General features: G+C 41.0%; 1 protein-coding gene across 1 annotated transcript in view; it reads left to right on the forward strand.

The window, feature by feature from the left end:
* Positions 1–200: 200 nt before the first annotated feature.
* The window catches only part of TMEM255B (transmembrane protein 255B), a 66,772-nt gene continuing 44,581 nt past the window's right edge, over positions 201–22,391 (forward strand). The window contains exons 1-3 of the mRNA XM_026046190.1: positions 201–258; positions 10,301–10,443; positions 14,965–15,027. Of these exons, the coding sequence (XP_025901975.1) occupies positions 201–258; positions 10,301–10,443; positions 14,965–15,027 (264 nt within the window). The remainder of the gene's footprint in view (positions 259–10,300; positions 10,444–14,964; positions 15,028–22,391) is intronic.

A 22,391-nucleotide genomic window follows, 5' to 3' on the forward strand; every position in this document is an offset into this window, starting at 1 on the left:
CTGCCCTTGGGGCCATTTCACGCCCGTGCCGGGAGGGGCGCGCGGAGGAGGCCGCGGGGCAGCGGCGCTCGCTGCGCTCCGCTCGGTTCCGCTCGGCTCGGCTCGGTTCGGTTCGGCTCCACTCCGCTCGGCTCCGCTCCGCCCCGCGGCTGCGCGGCGCTGCCCCCGGGGCGGGCGCGGTGCCGCGAGGAGCGCGGGCGATGTCGCCGCCGCCCGCGGGCGCCGTGGCGGCTCCCCTAGCCCTGCTGGATGCCGCAGGTGAGTCCCGCCCGCGCGGAACCCGCGCCGGGCTCGCCCGGGAACCCCCTAACTTTGCCGGGCGCCCCGCGGGGGTGACCCCCCCCCCCCGCAGAAGCGCCCTCCGCGCTCGTCCGTCCCGCAGCGGGACTGAGAAAGCAAGACTTTTAATAGAAGTAATGAAAATAACGCGRAAGAGACGCGAGGGCGCTGGTCGGGTTGTATCCCTCGAGCGGGGCACTCTGGTGGCAGCGCTAGAGCTGCAGCCGTGCTGCCTCGCGTAACTCTTACTCACTGAGGTACCCGGTTAGTTCTTCTTTTTTAGCTGGGTCCTGTGCTTACTAAATCCGCGTGCTGGGATTTGCACAGCAAAACGCCTGTCTGCACGCGGGATGCTCCTAGGCAGTTTCCTATAGGAAATAACCCTGGTGTCCTGGGTGAGAATTGCCAGTGGCTGCGGGAGAGCGGGTGGGAATGTCGGCAGGGAGCTGCGCTGCCCGGGACGCTTCTCCAGAGGGYTCCGGCCCCACTGGGATGCGCTGCGGTCGGCAGCAGAACCACCACCTTGGTCAGCGAGCCGCAAACCTGCTTGTAGCGGCGCGTTTTGCAGCTCTCCTTTCTTGCCATTGAGCATTTCAACACCGTGATTCTTTTATTGGCAGCTTGTCTGCAAAAAAATAAAAATATGCGCAAAAGAGTGGCCAAATAGATCATTATACTAGTGAAATTCATTGAAGACAAGAGAAAACTGAGGATATTGCTAGAAGTGACTGTATGTAGTAATGAAATGGTAAATAGTCACCTTACTATGTTACCCAAGGATCGTAAAAATCCAAAAACTGTATTAGGTCTTATTATTTGGCTTAAATTTTGGAGGAAAGTGATATTAGTAACAGTGGCTGCTGTAACTTAAGTATGTTTTCAGGTGAACAGTGGAAAAAGAGAAACCTGTATGCTATCTTTAAACTAGTAATTAGCTSGTCGTTAAATTATTCATTGGTGAAATAACTACTGCCAAAGCAATGAAGTCATAGTGATACTGCAGGATATCACATAGATAACGATATCACAAAGCATCACCAAGCCTTTTTTTTTCTTTCTTCCCACATATAGACTTTTAAGAGAATACAGTAATGTTTTTGTGTACTAGAGTATATAACAGACTTATGGATTCCTCCTCTCAATCTCATAATAGAGATAAGAGGCAGGCCTGATAAAAGCTGCTATCTTGGGGCTTGGAGTGAGTAGTGTTGCATCTCATTTAATTAGTTTCAGTGTGCTGGACAAGTCAAGCATTTAATCAAGAAAGAAAAAGTAATCACCAAAAGCAGGTGTGAGTAKCTTTTTTAAACATCTCAGTCCATCACATTTAGCTCTTAGGGGCAATGAAGGATTAATTCAATTTCACTGGTATAAACCATTTGTGAATATGCAATGAAGACTATAACCAAGAGAGGTATGACAATGAAGACTACAGTAATCAAAAATTAGTAATTTAACTCTGAAGATCTCCCTTTTAACATTGGCTCGATAGCTGCAAAGCACTGAATACAGAATATGCATTATCCCTTTGACACCATGCCCCTCTGTCAGTGGTGGCATTTTGCTTAAAACTGTCTTTGTCTATATGGTTAATGTTTCTCTGTATGAAGCACAATATAACAATTCTTTGCATTCTTGTGTGATTAAAATACACCTCTCATTTCTCTGCTACAGAMCTTGCCTGTCTTATCTTTTCTCATACTAGGATGTTACTGTACATCTCCTATCTTTGCGTTTCCCATAGTAGGATGTTAATCTGAAACATGCAGAAATAACTGTCTGCATTTAACATCACCTTAGATCACAGAAGAATGCGTAATATAGTGTATATGGTGTATTAGTATCCCCCCAAACGTGACTTTCTCTGTATATATCCTATAGCAATTCTTTCCTTGAAGTTGTTCCCCACAGTCTTGGTCTACATAAAGACTTTCTGAGTTAGATTTCAGATTTCAGCAGAGCTGAGAGATGGTGTTTCATGGTACTATTCTCCCCTTTGACSTACTGTGATGGACACATTTCATTATAAGTTAATTCCTTCTCCTTTAAAACTTACTCTTTTCTTTATTCAAACCCAGACAATGCTCACCATATACAGATCTACCAGCGTGCACTCGGAAAAAAGTCTGGTCTATATGCTCCCAACAAAACCATGCATCTTCCCAAGTTTATATTTATAATGCTCTGTCTGCAATAGCAAGGGGAATAATTTCAACTTGCTTTTCTGCAACTAATGAACAGGCAAAGGACTCTGCGGTGTCTTTCACTGTTGTGTGGCTGCAAGAGCTTGAGTTTAGCAAGTACTTTTATTGTCGAGAGGATCATCTCAGTTTCTTTCCTCATGGACCTTGCTGTGTCCCAAGGAGAAAGCTGCCTGGTGTCTCTCCCTGTTGTCCTCATGGAGTTCTCATCCCTTTTACTGAGGTGGCAGGGCTCCAAGTCTCAAACTTTACTTGACAAGTATTTAGCAGGCAAAGCAGAGAGTGTTTCTGGGACTTGGCCTTTGCTTGTATGATTTAAGTCTATGCCAGGCCGAGAACAAGTCAGTAACATGGAAGCAGCAGCATCTCTCTAATCTGTCTCCTAGCTGTTCTACAGTATCGATTGCTGCACTATCTAAACCTGTTAATATATTGCTGGCCAAAACTGCTGCAATTTCTATTGCCTTTTATTGGTAATTGCTGTATTGCCAATAGAAGGTTATAATATTTCCAGCCCTTACATTGACCCTGATCTCAAACTAATTCTAATAAAGATACAGTAAGACTGATTTCCACATGCTTGATTTCTGGTATGCTGAAATATGAATTTGAAGCACTAAATAGCAACCTATTTAGAATAAGGTCCAGACTAAGATTTTTATATGTTCTTAGTGAATCATTGTTTGAGGAGTCAGAGGAGATAACTGTAAATTTTATTTTGTGGGAGACCCCAGCATGAGCAACTTGGAAAGACAAGAGCCTTTATTAGCATTGTCCTGCATTATGAGAATGTCTTCACTGGAGGAAAATTCAGCCCCGACAGAACAATTCCTCAGCTCTAACTGAGGAATAAACTATTTGTTTATGGTCCACCTTTGCTCAAGCCCCTGCCACAGACACCGGCAGGGAAGAAGACTGACTCAGCTCCCTGTTCTGGGCCATGTTCCTGATGGAACAGTCTGGCATTGGGTATGGTACAGTAAAAGAAGATCCAAAAAGTTGCATGGCAACTGCTATAAACACCAGTAAACAAAGATGAGCAAAAGCTCAGGAACCAGCATGACCAAAATAGCAGAAGGGAATTAATAGTAGAATAAAAATAATAGTAGAAACCCTTTGTGGCTATAGCCCCTTTCATCCAGAGATACAGTGCTGCTTTACAGATATTAGTTTTCCTCACAATGTGCTGGTGTTTTGAATGCATACACATTTTGATAATGGTACCAAAGACTTTTATTGACCTAGRGAACCCAAAGAGCCAAATCAGAAACCAGTTTCGAACCCGATTTCTACCCCTGCATTCTTAGCACATGGCAGTCTTCTAGAACATAGTCTTGYAGGTGCTGTTTTCTGTTCCAGAAGGGCCTTTCTCTACATCTGTGAATCTTTGCTAAGGAGGCAGTTTGTGACTGCTTGCTGTCATTATGAGAGCTTCCAAACAGGAGCACAGAAATGAAAAGCCATGACTGGATATTTGCATGCAGTTTGAGTTGCAGCTAGTAAAAGATCAGAAAAGGGGAAAATTGAAGGGTATCTCACAGAGATAAATTGCTTATGCTTTCCAACAGGTGTAAATTTCAAAGTTAAAATGCACTTTAGTCTTAAAAATTACYGTATAAATAATGTCATATTGTCTGGTTTATCTCACTAAATCCACCTCATTTTTTTTCCCAGTTGCAAGTAATAGCATGCTTTTCCTAATACATTTTCAGAGCAAACTTGTGCCTTTGTTTCTTGCATGTCATTATTGATAAGAAACTCTAGAAGGTCACTTGGACCCTCAGTGTCTCTCCATGCAATCTGATTAACCTTTGCCTGTGCAGATGTTAATTTGAGAAAAACGTTGTGGCTGCCTCTTCTCCAGGCAGAACAAGCCATATTAYCTCAGCCTCTCCTTGCACAGTGAGTACTCCGGCACCTGACCTTCTTCAGGGCCTTCTGCTGAACTTGGTCYTGTGAGCTGATATCTTCCCTGTGCTGGGGACCCAAGGCTTTATGTCGTATTCTGGAGAGAACTAACAGAGGGGAGTAATCAGTCTCCCTGGTTTACTGATGATGCTTCTGTTAATATAGTCCACAGAGATGCACTTGGCCTGCTTTAAGTTTTCAATCACTCTTTCTATCAGGCTCTCCAGACAATCTGCTTCCCAGTCTGGCAGTCCTGATCGTGTATCCTTCGAAAGCGTTATCCCTTCCTCTTGCACGTGGCTTTGTTGAATTCCATGAGGTTTCTGTTGGCCTATTTTTCCAGCCTTTTTAGCTGGCCATAGCTAAATGGCATCCCTGTCCTCTGGAGTACTTTGTGGTACCCTAGTTTGCTGCCATCTGACAGCTTGATGGGCATGCACAGCATCACGTCCTCTCAGTCATTGATAAAGATGTTAAATAGGACATGTCCCAGGAGAGACCCCTGCAGTGCTCCGCTTGTTACTGACCCTGAGTAGAGTAAGTCCCCTACTTCGAATTCAGCCATCCAACCAATTTTACTTGTCCAGTTGTCCACCCATCCAGACCATAACCCATCCAGACCAGACCAACTTGGAGATGAGAATGTTGTGGGGTACAGCATTCAAAGCATTGCTAAAGCTGAAATAAATGGCATCTACACTCCTCATATTCAGTCATTTTGTTGTAGCAGGTTGATCAGGCATGATTTATTTGTGATAAATCTGTTAACTGCTGCCAGTTACCCTCTTCTTTCCTGTGACCAGAAATGTCTTCCAAGAGGACTTGCTTCATGACTTTCCAGTGAAACAAAGTGAGGCTCATTGGCCCATAATTTCCCAAATTGCCATTTTGTCTTTTTCTTGAGGATAGGCACAACATTTGCTTTTCTCTAGTCATTGAGGATCTCCCTATCTCTGTGATTTTTCAAAGATGATAACAGCAAAGGCAGCAGCCAGTTCTCTAGGCACCTGCAGGCACCCAATCTGTGCCAATTTGACAGTCAAGTTCTTTCAAGTAATTCCTAATTCAGTCCTCATCCACTGCTGSTAATTTCTCAATCCTTTCTCTGGAAAAGAAACTTTGTTGGTGAAGAGAAGCAAATAACACTGGGCTTCATCTATGACTGCCATCACTAATTCATCCATCGGTACTAAACCCACATTTTTTTTTCTCTTTTCCAGACTCTGCATAGCCATGGCAAGCATGGATGATAGAGTGGTTCTGTGCTCAAATAAAGATATAGGTTTCTTAGAGTGTTTTATAGCCCTGGGCTTTTCACTGCTAGTTAGACTAGACTAGACTAGATTAAAGTTGTCTCAGTTCTATCTGCCCATGCTGCTGTTTGATTTCTGTACTCTAGTAGATAGTAACCTTCACCTGCTCTTCATGTTGGTAACCCTGGAACAGGCTGCCCAGGGAAGTTGTGGAGTCTCCTTCTCTGGAAGTCTTCAAAACCCACCTGGATGCAGCCCTGTGCCACATGCTCTGGGTGTCCCTGCTGGAGCGGGAAGGTTGGACTAGATGGTCTCTAGAGGTCCCTTCCAACCTTAAATGTTCTGTGATTCTGTGAASCTTGGTCATAGCTAATTCTTCCCTTACCCCTTCAAGTGTTTTCTTGTTCGTATCTGTCACAGCAATGCTACACTTTGGGGTTGGAGTTTATTCCTCTCCTAGTTGTGCCAGTGTTTATGAATCTGATCTGTAAACTGCAGTTTTATCAGGGTTTAGAATAGCCCTTCCCAAATGAGGTAAGTCTTTAGATTCAATGCTGTTAGGAGGCAAAGTTGACTTAAATACTGAGGCAAGCATCCTATAAAGCCATTGCCTTAGTAGTGTCTGGATAAGCTCACTGGGAATACCCCGGATTTCCTTTGATGATATGATGATGTTTTGAAGCTCTGCAACTCAATAACCAGTATCTCATAACCAGAGATATCAGAGGATTGGAAATATGGAAAATAACTGGTGTTCTCTTGAAGCATTAAGCAAAATTGCTCAATGAGACTGAGACTTTTTAAAGACACCTGGTACTTGTTTTGATATGATTTTGCAATGAAGATTTCTTTGAGGGTGCCTTACAATTCTGAATGCATTTCTTACAAATRCAAACACAAGCAAGTGGTTTTCTTATGCCAAAACTAAGACGAGGTCCAAACATCTTTTCTTGTTTGGTGGCCTAGCACTCACTCGCACGTACTTATTGCACATAATTCTGATGTAGTGTATGGTCTGTGAGCTAAGCTGTCTGTCCATTAATTCTGAAAAAGCATATTGGTTACAAAAGTTCACCCTTTCTCCTGGCCTGATTTTCGTGGCTGTAGAGGGTTGGAATGAGGATTCCCAACAATGACTTTTTATCTTAACCTTAGGAATTAAGTCATGCTCCAGTTCCCTTTTCCCTTTAAACTGTTATTCTTGAATAGCAGCATTCACCGGAAATTATTTTTCCAGAGAGAACAGTACAAAGGCAGTGTCCCTTTAATAAATGACGTTTTTGTTTTCAGTGTGTCATCCCTCACATCACTGCAATTCACTTACGCAGGAGAGTAGCTTACACATCTGTAGCTATGACTATATTATTATGTGTATTAGCCAAAGCTCAGATGCTTCTCATGTCTTTAAAAGTACTGCTATTTGAATGTCATCAGTAATATGCACTTTTCACTAAGCTCCCCACACGTAACAGAAGCAAGAGGATTCGGAGTATGGTGGTGGGAAAGCAGGCTCCAGAGGACTGGAACCATGGAGCCACTCAACTCGGGAAGCTCTTGGCATAGGCATCTTCTGTTGCTTCTGTCCTCTTCAGAGTGTCTTAGGCACCAGTAGAATAGCAGGGGGAAGGTTGTTTGCATGACTATGTGTTAATGATGTTGACCAGCCTTTTCAAGTTTCCCTGTGATTGAAATGATTCTGTACTAAAGAATGTGTAGCCACTTACACCTGGTTAATTCCAATGCCTTTTCCCTTGCCAACTTCCTTTTTAAAGGATCCCAGTTTAYTTATGGTCTTAGAGAGAAGTAGGTAAGAAGCTATTTTATTTTTCCCGCTGCGTTTTCAGCATTTACTTGAAGGTGAAGATGACAAAAATTTCCACTTGTCACATAGGAGAGCCAGGTTTAATCTGGGTCCACAATGCAGTGTTACAAGGAATAATGTGCCAATATGTGGGGGTGTGGGGAGAATCACATTGCGGATAGCTATTCCCAAAGGAGCATAGAGCTCTTCTCTTGTTGCACCCAGCACTACCACTAACAGCCCTCTGTCCCATATCATGATCTTTYTTCTGGGGAGAAGGAAGATTAGTAGAGGATTTGACTTGCTTACACTGGTTGAGAATTTGTCACTGCTAAAGAGTTTCTCAGCTGCCTACTGGAAGTTTTGAAAAGGATTGAATGGATGCTGAGAACGTAACCTCTTTTTTTGCCCTTCTGTGGCTTGAAAAATGAGTTTCTGAGGGCAGACAAGTCAAGTTCATGCCAAAGGCCAAGTTAAGTTGGAGAAAAAAATGGAAGATGGAGAAAAAAATCTGGAAAACCCTCCAGTGTTCCAGTGAAAAACACTTCAATAGCATAAATGGACCAGTCAACTCCCCCAGGGCAGGAGGTTTGGCTGATATATGAAGCAACTGCTGCCACTCAAGGGATAGCTTCYATGATATAAAACCAATGCACGTTTGCACAAGGTTTCCCACAGACCCAGCAACCTCTGCCTTTTTACTTAATAAGGATTCTTCTTTCCTGCTACTCCTCCTTGGACACCAATGTCTTTCCTTGTTGCTTTAAAAGGTAGTGAGCATAGTCAAGCACCTAACTCTTTTCTAAATCTGTGGGCATTCTGTGATCTATGTGTCTCTTATTGTAGGCTAAAAGCTTATGCAGGAGGTTGGACAGATAAGAATTACCGTAGTGCAAACACTATTTTGGATTATTGTAATAGACTCTTCCAAGTCTTGGGGGTTTTGGTGTTGGTGTTGTTGGTTTGGTTTGGTGTTGTTTGGTGTTGGTGTTTGCTGTTCACTGTGCCGCATTTCCATGCATTTCTTAACACAAAGTTCCTAGAAACAAATCCCTGTGTGGCATTTTTGAGTGGGAGAGAAAGCGGTTTGAAATCTTAGCAGTTTCAGAAAAGCTTAAAGACTTGAGCTTTAAGAACTCAAGGACCAGAAAACAGGCAAAAGAACAACCTCTTGAAGTATTTTTAACAGTCTGGTAGATTTATCAAATCAATCATTTTGCTCTGTTGGATAGGGCGTCTGGCCTGTGGAATTAGAAGTCTAAGGTATCTAAGGCTCTTCTCTTTTGACCATGTGAATTGCCTTCATTGAAAGAACTGCCTTAAACACCTTATGCTTAGGGAAGAACTGATTTATCATCTCTCCACTTCCATATCCCCAGTGACCATCTGTGGATTAAAGGGAAGTTGCCAGAGACAGATAATGGGTAGAGAATGGAGGAGGGACATGGCTAGAGAATCATCTGAATTAATCCTTGTCTTCATCAATAAAGCTGGTTGCATTTCAGACTTTTAAAAATGGACTAATTCTATCTGGATGTTCTGTTGGAAGAATGTCAGAAACATACAGATTTTTATTATGAATATATTCATTTATTCTTTGAAATTATTTAGCTTTGCTAACTTAATTAATATACTCTGAAAATGTAAACATTTAGCTGAGTGACATGACTTTAAATTGGTCACATAACTCAAGTGACTCTTGGCCAATGGCTTTTGGTTGCTTTTCAGCTTTACTTCCTCATGCTCCTTGCTTTTGCTTGCAGTGGGTCCATGGTGCCCCTGATACCTATAGGGAGTATTGCAAGAATGCCTGTGGWGCCACAGTCCTTTCCTAGGAGCAATCTTACCTCCAATATTAGACATGACCCCATGGCGTCTTGCCCCATCCTGAGGCTCTGTGCACCACGTAGCCTTGTGGGGCCATGGAGGGGAGGTGTTGGGGCAGCACTGGGTGCTCTCTGGGSATGTGTGCAGCACGTTTGCAGCCTAGCGTAGCGCTGTGTTGCACAGCCACACRCTCCACAGGTGCCTCTCTGCAACATCACCTTGCCCTGGAAAGCAAAATGCTCCTGAGTGGCACATACGGGCTTTCTGTTTGATTCTTTCGGTTGCATTTGTTGGTTAGGGTGACTGTTTTTAAATAAGCCTTGCCTAAGTTTGTGCACTTGGCCAAGGCTCTGAGTTTGGTGATCTGTGGTTGCAGTTCTGATAYATCACCACAGTAATAAGGATCCATGTGTTGAGGCAGAATACAGTAGACGATCCAGCCAATTGTAACATCTGGGTATCTGCATCCAAATCCCAGTGGGAATGGATCTGTCTTATTGGGCTGCTGCTGGTTTAAAAGGTAGTCCCATATATCATGAGCTAATCAGCTGCATTACAGCTTTACTTCAGAAGGTATAAATTGGTTTGCTTTGCTTAATGAATATGAAGAACATTCATTTTCATGACAGCATTCAGAGTTTCTTCTAATCTTGTTTCAAATGTAAATTTTTATGCTATGTCCAGATAAACTTTCAATTTGACTCTAGCTAGGCAAATATTGTTTACGGCCTGCAAGATTTAGCTTATGGATGTGAGCAATAACTTAAACACYGCTGCAGGTAAGGCATAATGATCATTGCTGCTAATATGGTTCAGCATAATAAAAACTCATCTTGTTAGTGTACTCAATGTATGTGTATTAAGCTATCTGAAGCACTAACTGAGCCCTGTGTGTTTTTTAAACACACCCGCTGCCTGCCTCCCACCTTAGTGGGAGGAGGGTTTAACAACAAAAATGCTCTATTATTTTGTATTTTTTTCTACTATGTTTGTAATGAAAAGCTCTCCCCCTCTCCCCCCACTCTCTACAGGGCAGTTTGCAAAAAGAAAGAAGACTTCGCTATGGTTCACAGTGTCTCTGCTGGTAGTGTCTACTTTCATACTGACCATAGGTCTGGCAGCTACCACAAGAACAGAGAACGTTACCGTGGGAGGCTACTACCCAGGAATCATTGTGAGTAAAGATACATAATTGAGATTATTGCATACAAAGAGATGCATTATTATCAGCTGGATACAGGCAGCTCCAGCTGATTGAAAAATAAAGAAAATTCAGTACTGTTGCATTTAACAAGAGGGAGATGCTCAATGGTATTGACCTAATTCTAGTGAATTTGTGATGCTACCATAGACTATGGTCCTGAAATTTATGAGGTAGGGGAGTGGATTCTATTTGTCTGGCTTCTAGGGGGCCCRAGGATCTGCTCACATGGGGTTAAGTGTGCTCTCCAAGGTAGTATGGTGAACTTGTGGGCATAATTTGGACCCTGTGCTTGACTTCCAAGTGATCTTCATTAAATGCTTATGTATAGGTGACAGGTGACTGAATAACAGACATGAGGCAGAATTAAATGACCTCTAACAATTTTGCTGTGCTGGTGATAGGAAGACTCACTGAGCTTTGAGAACAAACTCCTTAAACGTGTTTCTGTGTTGGGCACAGGCACAGCTGCCTTATCATTCTCAGTAGTGGYTGCTCAAACCCCATCTATTTAGTCCTGCAGTGAGTCTGTGACCTCCAGGAGAGTGTAGCCCCACAAGACCATCGCCAGTTCAGCCTCTATGGCCGTTTACTGACCCTTGAAAAAGTGATTAGTTGTATCAAGAAGGACGGAAATCACTGTAGTCAAAAAGCCTTTTGAGATACTTTGGCTGATTTTTTCAAAAGAGGGGTAAAGAAAGGACTATACTGCCTTATTTGGTCTCTCCTAGCCAGACGAGAGGAGGTGGCTAGGAGAGAGGGATGCAAGGTTAAGAAAGTCCTATACTTAGGGTTAGAAATCTGCTCAAGTATATGGCTCCTCCTGTAGCAAAATGTCTTGCAAGGTACCATTAGTTCTTGTTCTCAATGGAATCAAATGCCCAGAGAAGAGAAATACGTATCTTTTAATACCGTGCATACATTTTGCATTTCAATTAATAATTTGTGAGCTAGAACTGTTCATCCTAAGCAAGTTCTCTTACATCTTAGTGTCATGCTGAGAACAGGTTTTTCAGGAAGATAATTTTGGGATAATGATCTGGAAGGAGTGRTGTTTTAAAATAGAACAAAAAGTAGTTCCAAGAATAAAACCTTAAAAGAATGAGATTTCCTTTCATTAAACTAAAATAGATAGATTCATGCTGATAAAAGTCTCCTTAAATAATTTTTTTAAATAATTTGAATTAAAACATTTTAGAAAACCACATTATTCATATTAATTCCCTTGAAAAAGTTTCATTTTTAAACAATTGTTTTTAATAAGAGTAACAAGTAATAAACTTGTGCAAGAATCAGTTAACATTTAGTTAGAACCACTTAGTTTCTTTTAGAACGCAAACAATGTTTATTCACTGAGCAAGAAAGTATAATGTACTAAAATATATATTTTTAATATCTTGGTCAATAATTTGAAAGAATAGCTAGAATTTAGCAGAAGATTCTGAAAGCAAATCCCATTATTAATAATTTTCCTTCTCAAAGATTTTTAGAACCAAATAATTTTAATAAACTTCTAGGCTTTTTTTTATATATCAACATGCAATGAACTATTGAAGTAACTGCGTAAGGGTAATGATTAATAGTGAGTGTATCTTTTTTTGGCTAATAGATTAAGGAACCAAACATTTAGYGAAAGTTAAAGGTCATACACAAAGCCTGCAAGAAATATTACCAAAAGTCTATTTAGATGAATATGACAGAAATGGTGTGATCCTGCCTGTTTGCTGGATGTTATTGACTCCCGTGTAGCATTAACGGATAGACTGTGGGAGAGCCTCTCATCTAATTACAACTCTGTGCAATCAGCCACCTATTTTAGGAAGAGTCGAAAAACCCTCAGAAGCTGCTTCTCTTCTCCACTGACAGTAGAGGGAGCCTAGAAAATTGGTTTAGCATGGATCCTGCACTTGGAGCTAGCTGAAACTAGGTGAGAGAATCCCACATGACGTGTTTAAATGTCTAGCTTAAAGGAAAAAATTGAATTTTGAGGACAGACAAATGAAATTACAATTTAAAGTAAGGTTTATTTCTCACAGGATTCAGTAGTAGAACTTGAACTTCAGAGGAAAAGGTAAGCACAGAGTCCCCACTGACCGTGGGTAAGGGACTTTTGTCTTAAAAGCATGCAAAATTAGGCTGTTACCTTGCCATTGTAAATGAGACTATTAAGTTGCATAGCTTTACTTGCATGAATACATATTTGCAACTGAGTATAAGAGACAGACCACAAAAACATTTAGCCAACTGCTTAGCTGTCATTTGCTTCTAGAAGAGTTAGGCACCTTAACTTCTCTGCATATGTGGTGACTTACCATTTCTTTGAGAAACAGATTTTCCTCTATATACATCTTGATAGAGGAATGTTTATGTAGACCCAGAGTCAGTTAACATAAAATATTTCTRTGTTTAAGTAAATTATCTGTGGAAGCTGTGCATGTAGTAGTTTGCAGCTTGGTTTGGGYTTAGGGCTCTGTCTTTGTGGAACAGGTTGCAAAGCCCAAGTGCAAGCTTCTTTAAACTCAGTTCCTTATAAATACTGGTTATATTTATTTCATATCACTTGCCTATAAATACTGTTTCTATTATTTTCATTTGTTATTTTTATAGTGGTAACATCTTTCAACCAAATGGCAATAGGGTCCAACTGTCCCGTTCACCGTAGTGATTTGGACCTCCTGATAGACAGAGCCTATATAAACAGACAAGAGAACATTGCATATAACGTGCAAGTGGGGTAGTGGCTCAAAACACTCTCACTCTCTCTGTGGTTTTGCTCCTTCTGGTCTAGTTCTTTTTGTTCTGCATTTTCTCATTTGTTCTTTACATGGATAATATCACACCCATGCCCTCTGAATCAGCYATAAATGGAACTTCATGTATTGTTCCATTTTGGATGAAAAATTGGGGTTGGAATCGGGTGTCATTTGATGTAGTTCTGTTAATTTGTGAAGTTGCAGTCCCCTGCACACAGTGTCCTTGCTCACGGTTCCAAGTCTCTCTTCAGCAGTCAGCACAGCTGCTCTTGTGCACTCTTTTCCTCTCTCTGCTTTTAGTACTTTTCCAGGCCACCCTCAGTCCCTGGATGCTGCCTTCTCTGGTTTCTCTGGTGTTTTCCTCCTGTTTACATAAACCTTCCCCAAAACATTCAGTAGGAAATTCTCCCTTTCTTGCATTTGCTTTCCTCAGAGAGAATGACAGCAGATTCCTGTGGTGACACTGAGCCATTAAAGTGCCTACAGGAGATTTGCTTTCTGCTGTGGGCAGTTGTGCATAACAGCAAGGAGATCATGGGCCTTGCTTAAGCCCTTGGCTGGGAAACTAAGTCCTTAGAATTGCAGTTATGCTCGGAAGGGCACAGTTGTGCTCTGAAACAGGTTCCAGAGCCTTCCAGAAAGGGCACCAGTTCCCTTAGCCTCCATGGGCCGGAGGGGATGGGAGCTGGGGGAAGGAGCCACTGGGGAGCTCACTGAGCAGAGAGAGATGTCAAATAKTGAAGAGAGGAAAAATGGGGCAGAAATGAAAGGGGGATGAAGACCCTGGTAACTGCRCAGAAGCAAATGGGAAAAATATCCAGCAGCACAAATATCCCCCGCTGTRGCTATTTGTTGAGTTTGTAGCCAAAATAAAGTTTAGCTTTGTGCCACTTAAAGCCCCCATTTCCTACCTCCCTTTTCTCCAAGCCTACGTGAACCCAGTGGGGATCTTGAATCCATGGAGACCTGATGAAGGGGAGGTCCTGTCTGCTGCCACTGTAAGCCAAGAATGCCAGGAGTTTTTACCTCTTTAGACCATTTCCCTCTGCAGACCTTTCCCACTCTCTGAGGTGGCTCTGGATATTGCTGCTGTCCTTTGGTGATACCAGCTGCCCTGGTCTTTCTGGCTTTTTAGCAGGGTCTTCTCCTGGGATATGCGATAGTGTTCTGTCATTCAAAGTGAATAGACGCAGACATAAGGAATTAAACATGAGTTGCCCAATTTAGCATAGGAGCAATACTTTNGATAGTGTTCTGTCATTCAAAGTGAATAGACGCAGACATAAGGAATTAAACATGAGTTGCCCAATTTAGCATAGGAGCAATACTTTTTTTTTTTTTTTTTTTTTTTGAGGGAAACTCTTTATTTTCAGTTGCCTAAAGCTTTTCCGTTTTCCAGGATGATCATACATAGGCTAAATGTAAATGTTCTGCTTCACTTACCTTTCACCTTACAGTAAGTAAAATATATGTATCTGTAGTAACAAGACCCAAGCAGTTAAAAGTGTCTTCCCTTTACTGCAATAAAATATTTGCTCGGAAACAGAGTTGCAGTTCTGGGCATTCCCTGTTGATTTTTGATCAGTAATAACTTTAGATAGGCCAGTTCACCCTTTCTCCTGACCCAACCCAGATAGTCCATCTGTATTAAGTATCAGTTTAGATATCACTGTGGTGCTTTGGTATGTTCACCAAATAAGCTGATTTTATGTGTTTGTCTTGTTTTTGTTCTCTGCCTTAGCTTGGTTTTGGATCATTCCTAGGAATTGTTGGCATCCACCTGGTGGAGAACAGAAGACAAATGGTAAGCAACAACCCTTTTTGTTTCCTCTTTTTTTGTATCAAAATATATTAAAACAAGGAAAGAAAGGATTTTGTATTGGCTTAAAGTTGCTGCATCTTCATCAAAATATTAGTTAATTGTTTCCCTATTTCCTGGAAATATTCTGAGAAGTACAAAGTGGTCATGACTCCATCTACGCAGGGCAAGGCTACATGCTGTGGTTGGAGGTGCAGGGTTCATCACTTCCAAAAGAGGATATCTCCCTTCCATTGTACAGATTCCCTCCTCCATCTCTGCTGATTCTGCCAATCTCCTGGGTCCTGAGTAAATCAACTCCTTTACTAAAACCAGCAGTTTATTCTGTCAGTTAGTGAGTTGGGCTGGTACAGGGTCACATGAGTGCTAGAGCTTGGGCAAGACCATGTAGTTGGGAACAGGATGGGGATAGAGGCAAAATGCCCAGTTTGGGCAACAACGGGCCTCATAATCAGCTCACTCATAATATGTGATCTCAACCTGAGTAAGAAGTTTAAATCAGTAATCCTGACAATATGTGTGTTAGGGGGAAAAAACACTCTCAAAGCTCTCTACCAAGATTCTCCAGCCAGGACAGGCAGGGTCTAACCATGCTGTACTGTTTGTTTTCAGATTTAGCTTGCCTTTGCAAACCCTTGCCTTTTTTTTTTTTTTTTTTTTTTTAATGTGAGGAAGTCACATGAAGTCCTTTGACTGTCTGGATAAAGGAAGGTTTATGGGACTGGATTTCAAACGTTTCCTTGCTCTCAGCAAAAAATAGTAGTGTCTTGGTTGAATAGCAGTACGTCCAGTGTGCACTTTACACTAGGCTGATTATAGCTAAGCATCGTGAAATGCAATAAATTTCATAGTGCAGAGTATTCACTGGTATAAATCAGGAGAGTGATGTTAAGCTCAGAGGAGGAACCAATTGATTGACCTTGCTTTTTACTAACAATTTGCAAAGAGGTTATTTGTCATTATTTGCTGTTTTTTCCTTAGTAAATGCAGTCCTGATCCCACTATTTGTCCACAAATATCTTTCATAGCATTTTCTGCCTTGCCTGCAAGTTTCAATGATAYCTTACTTTATTGTCCTGTTCAAGTATTAGCCTATTTTTATCTTCTGTTTCTATCTAGATTTCCCAAAGAAACGGAAATTATGAAACCATGATGGTTACATGTGTCTTTCTCTATTTCCCATTCTGTTTTTTTGAACCATTGACCAATTTTAGGAATGCTCAGACTTTAAAGGCATGAAACTGCTTCAGGTTGCATAAAAATCTACAGGTGGGTAGATGACAGGAGTGTAAATTAGTTTTCCTGTGTGATGATGAAGGCTGTAATGTTAGCTCACCTCTTATTAACACTAGAGAATCCAAATGGGGCATGACCCGGGAGACATAAATCTAGACACAAATCTCATTAATTTTGTTATTAACAAAACAGCTGATTCATTTTTAAGAACTATTATCTGATTTATAYATCAGAGGCTGGAATTAATAGTTAGTTCCAAGTTACAGACTCAGTAGCGGTTGAATCTAAATATCTTTTTTTTGCACCAAATTCCTGCTAATTTATGAATGGCCATAACATTTTTTTTTTTTTAAATCTTTCAGTTTTCTTCTAAATTGCCTCTTGGGTTCCTTCTCTCCGTAGCAGAAAATGAAATGGCTGACCAAAAAATGCAGAAAGAGTGAGATCATAGAATCATAGAATCATAGAATGCTTAAGGTTGGAAGGGACCTCAGAGGCTATCTAGTCCAACCCCCTGCTCACGCAGGGTCACCTAGAGCAGAGCACGTGGCACAGGGCTGTGTCCAAGCGGGTTTTAAAGATCTCCAGAGAAGGAGACTCCACAGCCTCTCTGGGCAGCCTGTTCCAGGGCTCTGTCACCCTCACTGTCAAGAAATGTTTCCTTAAGTTCCTGTGGAACTTTTGGTGCCTCAGCTTGTGGCCGTTTCCTCTAGTCCTAAGATGCTGCTGAATCACGTAATGCTCATGCCCAGGGTGTTCTATCATTTGCACAAGGACTGTGGAGAAACCAGCATCCGGTGTGTTTGGTGTTAGTGCCTGTTGGTGTTTCTCAGCATAGAATAAGGATAACTACTTTCCACTAATAGCACACAGTGTTATGGTTTGGCTGTTAAATGATGGTGTTTCTGGGGAACAGATCAAGAAAATAACTAGGAAGTTTAATTAGGCTTCTTGCCTTAAGGATCTTCTACAGCGGGCGGGCTAAGCTTGTAACATTGCTCTTGCGAATGCTGAGTTTCTTGTTTTTAAGCATTACGGAAATGAGTTTGAAAGGATTTACATCATAGTACAATTGAGGTCAATAATTATCCCCTGGAGTCTAACTGAGTATATACGACTGGAAAGGTTTAGTTAGCTTCAACAAGGTTGCAGCCATCAGTAAGACTGTAAAGACGCAGGTAAACATGGAAGCATAACTGAAATGCCATATTCCTGTAACAAAAGTGTAGTAGGAAGGAAATTGGGTTTTATTTTACTGAATTGCTTCTATTTTAGCAGACTTCAGTCTGATTTGAGTTGAGTTGAAGTTGGTGTAGTTTTGACAATCATCTGGCTCTTGTGTTCACTTGATACTTCTTTTTTTTTAAGTTGAAAATTAATGTAGACTCAATTACACTAATGGAAAAAAATCAATTTTAAAATGATCTTTTCTCTATAAATATGTTTCTCTTTTTGTCTTGAAATTGCATGTACTTTTGGCTTACTTCTGTGATTTGAAATTTGTTCATGGCTGATGAAATACCAGGTGCTGGATGAAATATGTATTGGCTAGCAGCACTATTCCTGCAGAAATTCTGCACTAAATTGATGTCAACATGAAAATATGAAAACACTGCCTGACAGAATGGGCAATGGTTTGTTCCTAAAGCACAAAATTAAAAATGTTGCTCCTCTTAGATGTGATTCTCAGCCTCCCAGCATCCAGAGTGGGAGCTTAATGTGCTGACCAAAGTATAACCCTTAAATCAAAGAGTCTGCTGCTTGCAGAATCGGGCTCTGCCTCATTGACTAGCACTTGAACTTTTAATGTTCACACTTGCCTCTGCTCTGTTGAACCTGGCACCAGCAGAAAATGAGATCCATAACTAGGAATAAGATGCTTTTGTACTGCTATGGGATATTGATAACTTTCAAACAGCAAAATAAAAGAATAATGTCTTGATATCCCATTTTATCTCCTTTTTCCCCCACAAAGCAGGCTTCTCTTTCCCACCATAAAGTAGGCTTACACAGTTAAGGTCATGGACTGCAGAACAAATATAGTGGTAAGTTGTTGCATTCCGAAAGAATATGTAGTGCACCCTGATGCATAGAAAATATGATACTGCTCAAATCAGATGGATTTGACTGTGAGACATGAAGCGTCCTTGCTTGCTTGCCTGCATGCTGTCTCTTCCCATTCCAGTGCAAACATTTCCGATTAGAAAATGAGATGCTGAAAATAGGTACAAAGATAGGAAAAGCTGGAATGAACTGGGGGAAGCGACAGCAGAGCTGAGCTGAAAGCACTAAGCAGTGCTGGGGAGGGGGGTAAATGCCTCTTTCTGCTAGATGTTTATTTCACCAGGGACAGTTGGAAGTGCTGTATAAGTTTCCCAGGCTTGTTCTTGGATAAATGTGGAGGGTGGTATGAGCTAGCACCCAGAAACTAACCACTCTAAGTGTGCAGTGTTGGCAAGACACCATTTATGTTGGTTTGGCCAACCCAATGGATAACCCAAGTGTWGGCTAGCGCTTCCCACTCACACGTGTTTTCCAGTGCCAGTCTCATGCTGCCATACTCTTCACAGAGATGAAAATAAATGTGCTGAAACTGTGGTACCTGCAAGTGTGATTGGGGGAAATAAGGGCACTTATGCTGTTAGGTTTTCTGACACCTGTAATATTGCAGTACTGCCTGCAGGAGCTCTCAGTAGGGCAGTGGCAGTCACSCTGACAGCAGCAGGGCTAGGGCAAAGCAGCAGCAAAGGAAGAAATGGAGTGAGAGGAGGAAGAGGAGAGGGTACGGAAARGAATTGCAAAGGACACTGAAAGAGGAGAAGAGTCAGAGAAGCCGGGATGAAGCTTAAGGCAGTATAAGTTATCATGGACTTCAGTACTACTTATGATGAGGATGGTTGTCTGTCCCAGGTCTGATTYCTGTATTACCCATTGCTGAATCTTGCTGTTGTTCTTCTTTTCATACCAACACAGGGACAAGTGTGTTTTGCTCAGGGACAAGTCTAGAACGTACTTGGATATAAATACAATGTCCTTAGCTTTTTCAGAGATGATCGTAGTGATTTTAGCTGAGGAGACATTGATTCTGAGAAAAATGGAATTTGAAAACAAAAGGGAGGTTAAACAATGGACCTCTGCATAGAAAGGACAAAACGATTTGTCCAGACTTTTCAGTGGTGCTAAGTTTAGGTGCCTGAATACACTTGCTTCCTGATTTCTGTCAACAATAATTAGATTTCAAATTAAGTGCTAAAAAGCAGCCATTGCAGAASTTGTAGAAGGGAAACAAAGACAATATTTTTTTCTTTCTCTTTTTAGTTTGAACTTTCCTGCCAATACGTATGTTCCTATCCTGCACTGAGATGCAAGGTGTATTATCTCTGATTMTTTCCTTGCTGCTAGACTTATTATCTGTTTCAGAAGAGCTGTTTCAAAGCAGTTAGAAGTGTGCATGCCACTTTGCCTAAAGTGCAAGAGTCAAACTGCTTTCACTGCTTGCAATAGGTTATATTTTGTAAATGACAATCAATAATTTCTCTTGGGATATTCTGTACAAGGATGGTGGTTGTTAACATGTACATTGATATGAATACCTACACARCTCTGTTTAAGGAAGTTGTGTTTGATCTAGCACGACAAGAAATCTAGAAGAAACTGGCTTTGGTGCAGACTTCAATCAAAAATGCTAGTTACTGATAAGAGTCTATGTCACAAAAAGCTAATGAAAGCAGCTTGTTGACCTAAGCTTCCTTAATCCTCCTTTACTCTTCCCACTCAAAGAAATGCAAAAACTCTGTATTGTTGTAAAGGGAAAATGTTCATGTGAAAATGATCATTGTCATTATGAAGGTATTGTTTCTCCCTGAAGCTCAAGCTTCTGACCAAGTCAACAGCACTTCTTTTTTTTTCCTGTGATTATTTTTTGTTTGCTCACATTTCATGGAATTTAGAAAAAGTAAAAAAGATAAGAATTGAAAAAAATAGCAATCATACTTGTCTTGTTTAACATTTCTAAAATGATCAAAGCTGAAAAGACCTATTATGATTTTTTCCAGTAAAACTTTTAATTAGATTTTGTGGTGTGATTTAACACCATGTGCCTGAAACAGGGAGGAATTTTTACATAAAGACAAACTATTCCGGGATACTGGCATTTGTTTGAGCATGTCTCTTCTTGAGAAGACTTCTTTCTCAAACTATAGAAATCATCATTATTTATCTTGTCAAGRTAAATGAAGTGCAGAGATCTGAACACAGAGAGGAATAGCCCTCTGCAGCCATACACACTGGGGGCCAATGGACTCAAAATGAGCTCTGCAGAGAAGGATGTGGGTATCCCAGCAGACAACAAGCCAACCATGAGCCAGCATTGTGCCCCTGTGGTCAAGAAGGCCAGTGATATCCTGGGGTGCATTAGGAAGAGCTCTGCCAGCAGGTCAACCCCCAAAAAGCTTCCATTTCCTTTGGACGTTTTAATTCGATATAAACAGAAGGCATATTTGCATGCAGAAGGTATACACAAATACACATAGCTTCTTTTCCCCAMTCCAGCTTTTAAAGATAGACACTGTTTTTCGGAGGGAGAGACCAAAGCCRCCAACTCAGTCTAAATTCTCTGTCTTGTTAAAATGGAAGTCCTTCAGGGTGTGCCCCCTTTAAAATCTGTGTTTGAACACAGAGCACAGTATTAACTACATAACAGGATATTTCTTTTTTGCCAGTCTTTCCTGTGCTGTTTATGTAATGAAAGCATTTACTGTCACAAAGCTGAAAAGAGAAGTAAATTTTATGGTCCATGATATGTGTTTGTAGAACAAAAAGTTTCGTAYTGCTAAAACAGTACTGGCTGTAGTAGTCTTGATCTATATCAAATCCACATTTTTTTTGCAGGAAGCACAAACATTTATGACATGGAGCATGCTATTTATTTCAGTGTTTTGTTCTTATACTGCTCTAAACAGCTACTTTTGTTTAAATGATGAAATGAGCTTATTTTATTTTAATCACTAAAAAGCATCCATGAATGGAATTGTGTTACATTTCCATATCAGAGCTGCAAATCAGTGGATCTAAATTCATGTTTCAATTTTTACCCCTTTCCTTTAATGCTGTATTTAGTTTTTACTTCTTATCTGTGCATTTAGTATCCCCAAACCTATAACCATCCTTAAGCAYTCTTAAACAAGTGTTTTATTGATGTTTCCAAACAGAATGCTTACCAGCTTGATATGCCTACAAGAATAAGATTTGCTTATGCTGGTTCCAAAACTGTTAGCATATCTCTAGCTGTAAAGTCCAATTGATCTTTTTTATTGTGATTATTMTTTTTATTTCTTCTGTGTAGTATTATTCTCTCCTCACCAAATCCAATACCTCCTCCTCTCCTTCCTCATTATTCCCCTTCGTTCYTTGCAAGTCTCAAGTAAATGACTGACAGAAAGTATCAAAGTGGAAAACAGAAAGCAGAAACCAAAGTATTCAACATGAAAGCAAGGAAAGAAGTATTGACAGGATGTTGGTTTTGGCAGCTCAGATACYTCCTCATCTTGGTCTCCTCTGTAGTCTATGAAAAAAAGACAAGTACCTTCAAAAAATAATTCATCCCATCCTAAAATAGGTTGAAGATGTCTGGAAGAGCCTTTCTCCTCACTGACTACAGGAGAGTGTGGATGGCCTAATGAGATAAGAGATTATATTTTAATAGGTAAAGTATGATGAACTCTACCTGAAGTTTTTTAGCAGCTCAACCACATACAGTAAGACTTTTTGTACCATGCAGCAGAGTGGGTATAAACTGTCACTTTGCTTTAGRTGGAGCACTGCAACATTCATTTTTCAGAAGTGGATACCGCAACTTCACACTCTGTACTCCTACTGAGACAGTRAGGCAGGTTCCAAGCACAAGCCCTCTGCTTCGTGAAGGTATGTGGTTCCTAGTCAATACTTACCATATCTACACAAATGAATCAAGTCATGAGGGTACAATATGAAATGGTCCAATAATCTTGCTTTCAGAAGTCCTCTGAAGTCAACATGAGTTGCTATAGAACATCAGAAAAATGCCCTATAAAATAAAATGACAAACATAGATGTATGAAAGAGAAAAATGAATT

The sequence above is a fragment of the Nothoprocta perdicaria genome, unplaced genomic scaffold (genome assembly GCF_003342845.1).
Source record: "Nothoprocta perdicaria isolate Ctin4 unplaced genomic scaffold, notPer1 scaffold_426, whole genome shotgun sequence".
NCBI lineage: Eukaryota > Metazoa > Chordata > Aves > Tinamiformes > Tinamidae > Nothoprocta > Nothoprocta perdicaria.